This window comes from Buceros rhinoceros, unplaced genomic scaffold, assembly GCF_000710305.1.
Source record: "Buceros rhinoceros silvestris isolate BGI_N320 unplaced genomic scaffold, ASM71030v1 scaffold34933, whole genome shotgun sequence".
Classification (NCBI taxonomy): domain Eukaryota; kingdom Metazoa; phylum Chordata; class Aves; order Bucerotiformes; family Bucerotidae; genus Buceros; species Buceros rhinoceros.
Window position 1 is genome coordinate 10,516 of NW_010403659.1, and position 2,426 is coordinate 12,941.

At 50.0% G+C, this 2,426-nt stretch overlaps 1 protein-coding gene across 1 annotated transcript in view; it reads right to left on the bottom strand.

Annotated features, from left to right (window-relative positions):
* The window catches only part of POLE2 (polymerase (DNA directed), epsilon 2, accessory subunit), a 13,486-nt gene that overhangs the window by 9,911 nt on the left and 1,149 nt on the right, over nucleotides 1-2,426 (bottom strand). The window contains exons 2-3 of the mRNA XM_010133097.1: nucleotides 1,750-1,827; nucleotides 979-1,072 (exon numbers count right to left, since the gene is read on the bottom strand). Of these exons, the coding sequence (XP_010131399.1) occupies nucleotides 979-1,072; nucleotides 1,750-1,827 (172 nt within the window). The remainder of the gene's footprint in view (nucleotides 1-978; nucleotides 1,073-1,749; nucleotides 1,828-2,426) is intronic.

Here is a 2,426-nt window from a genome sequence, read left to right on the forward strand (position 1 = left end):
CCCAGAGCAGGGGGCTCAGAGCCCCAAGGGCCAACCTGACCTGCCATGGGGCCAGCGATGGGGCTGCTGCCACCTCTGGGGGCAGCCTGGGCCAGGCTCTGCCCACCCTCAGCACAAACAATTTCTTCCTTACATCTAGTCTAAATCCCGCCTCGTTCAATTTTAAATCATCACCCCTCATTCTATCCCTACCTTCCTTGACCAAGAGTCTCTCCCCATCTTTCCTGAGGGCTCCCCTGAAGCACTCAAAGGCTGCGCTAAGGTCTCCCTGGAGCCTGCTCTGCCCCAGGCTGAATTTTTGTGCGTTTGCCCATTCCAGCGGGTTTCACTAATCCTGAATGCTGTTTGTACAACCTGAGGCTTCTTCAGTTAATGGGGAACTGGTATCCCAGAACAGGGCTTCCCAACTTGCCGTACATACTCCCAGCAGCAGCAAATTCCCTAAGAGAGAAAGAGTTGTGCCTGCTCTGGGGTTTCTGTCTCTGTGCACGGAGCTACCACAGGGTCCGAAGGATGAGCCGTCACCCCCGCTCACTCCCCGTGCCAGCGCTGCTCCCGCTGGGCTGCGGCACAGAGGCAGGACACAGAGTGACATGGGACTGGATCCCGACTTGGGGGGTGAGTGGAAGAAAGGGCAGAGCAGGGTTGTGACCCTGATCTTAGGGATAATCAGAGAGGGCTCAACAAGCACTACGGTGCCGTGCTCATCACACGTAGCACAGAGCCAGACTACGGGAGGGAAAAGAGCAAGACACAGAAGAACAGAGAGCCCCTCTTACAACAGAACGCTAAACCCCACGAATCCATCATGCTGTACACTGACAGCTGAGGCTGATAAAGCTTAGCACAGATCCTGGCCTTACTCAGATTTTATTTAAACTGTAGCACCTCCACACAAAGCCGTGCTGTACATGTAAGAATATAAAACCCAGCCTTTTGTTTGTGTACTTTCTTAAACAAAGCAAACTGTGTCCTGACCTGTTGTAAGATGGAGTAGCGTTCCCGGAACAGCTCCGCTTTATCTCTGGCGGTTCCAAATAAATTTGGTACAGGGAAGTTGGTCATTGACAGACTGCAAGAGCAAAATCAAGATTAAAAAAGGTACATTCCATGAATAAAAATGACTTATTGATCTAGAAGCTGTAGGGGGCTGCAAAAGCTGTAACAGTACAGCATAGTTCATGTACAACATGAGGAAGACTTCCACTGGGGATGCTGTGCTTCTGCATTTTGAAGGCTACATGCAGTTAATCTCCCTCTAAGTTCTCCAGATTTCTCTCCCCACCTGAACGGGACTGTGCAGAAAGCAGGAAGAAGCAGTTATGTCTTTCAAGCGGCCATGACCAGGAGTGTTTGGTTGCTCTCAGTTACCAGCCCAGGCTGCCTGTGGTTAAAACTCTTTAGCAAAATATTTACAACCAACTCCTCCAACTGCTTCTTCCTTCCTCCAGCCCTGAAGTTTCAGAGCTGGTAACATCACAGAATACACTGCCAGGAGATCCAGGTCCCCAGTTCAGCGCCGCCCTCCTGGACTAGGAGAAGCCCAGTGGCACATGGGGCACATCTATGAGCCAGCATTTACCCCAGAGTCCGGCTAGCTCCTAAGACACAAAAGAGTCTCGCTTCTTCACTCGGGATTGAGATGTGCAGACCCAAGAGGGAAAGATGAGAAATCAGACTTGCAAACATAAGGAAATAGAGGGGTTTTCTTAAAGCAAGTGGAGGAAACTTAAAATACCAAAGACTTACGGTAGAAACTTCTTTCTTTCAGAATTATAAATATAACGTGGAATATCAAAGGCTCCAATAATGTTGAAAACATTTTCTCTGAAATAAGAAATACATTTACAAAATTAACTGAAGTGGCTGAAACAAACAGGAACAAAACATGCTGAATAAAATGGCATTTGTGTTGTGTACCATCGCCCTGCGCTATCACATCCCTCTACCTACTGGGGACTGCTGCACCTTCTAATTCAAAAACTCTTTGGAAGTTCATTTAAAAATGAGAGAGGGATCCACCTCCTTCCCTTGCCAGATCAGATAAAATGATTCCATGAACCTTCAGGAAAGTTTACAAGCACAGCACAACCATTGCTGCCCATCGGACACCGAGGTCTCAGGCTTCAGAGTGCATTTCTTACAGAACTTGGCCTTCACGCTTTCTGCAATGTAGTTCAAAGGAGTTGTACAGGCTGGACCCAGGAGCTGTAGAGCTTTTCCCTGATCCTCTGTTCTGAGTGCTGGGTGCAGCTCTGGGCTCCTCAGCCCAGCAGAGACACGGAGCTGCTGGAGCGGGGCCAGAGGAGCCCCAGCAGTGACCCGAGGGTGCTGGAACCCTCTGCTGGGAGGAGAGGGGAGAGAGCTGGGGGGGTTCAGCCTGGAGCAGAGGAGGCTGCGGGGAGACCTGAGTGCAGCCTGTCAGT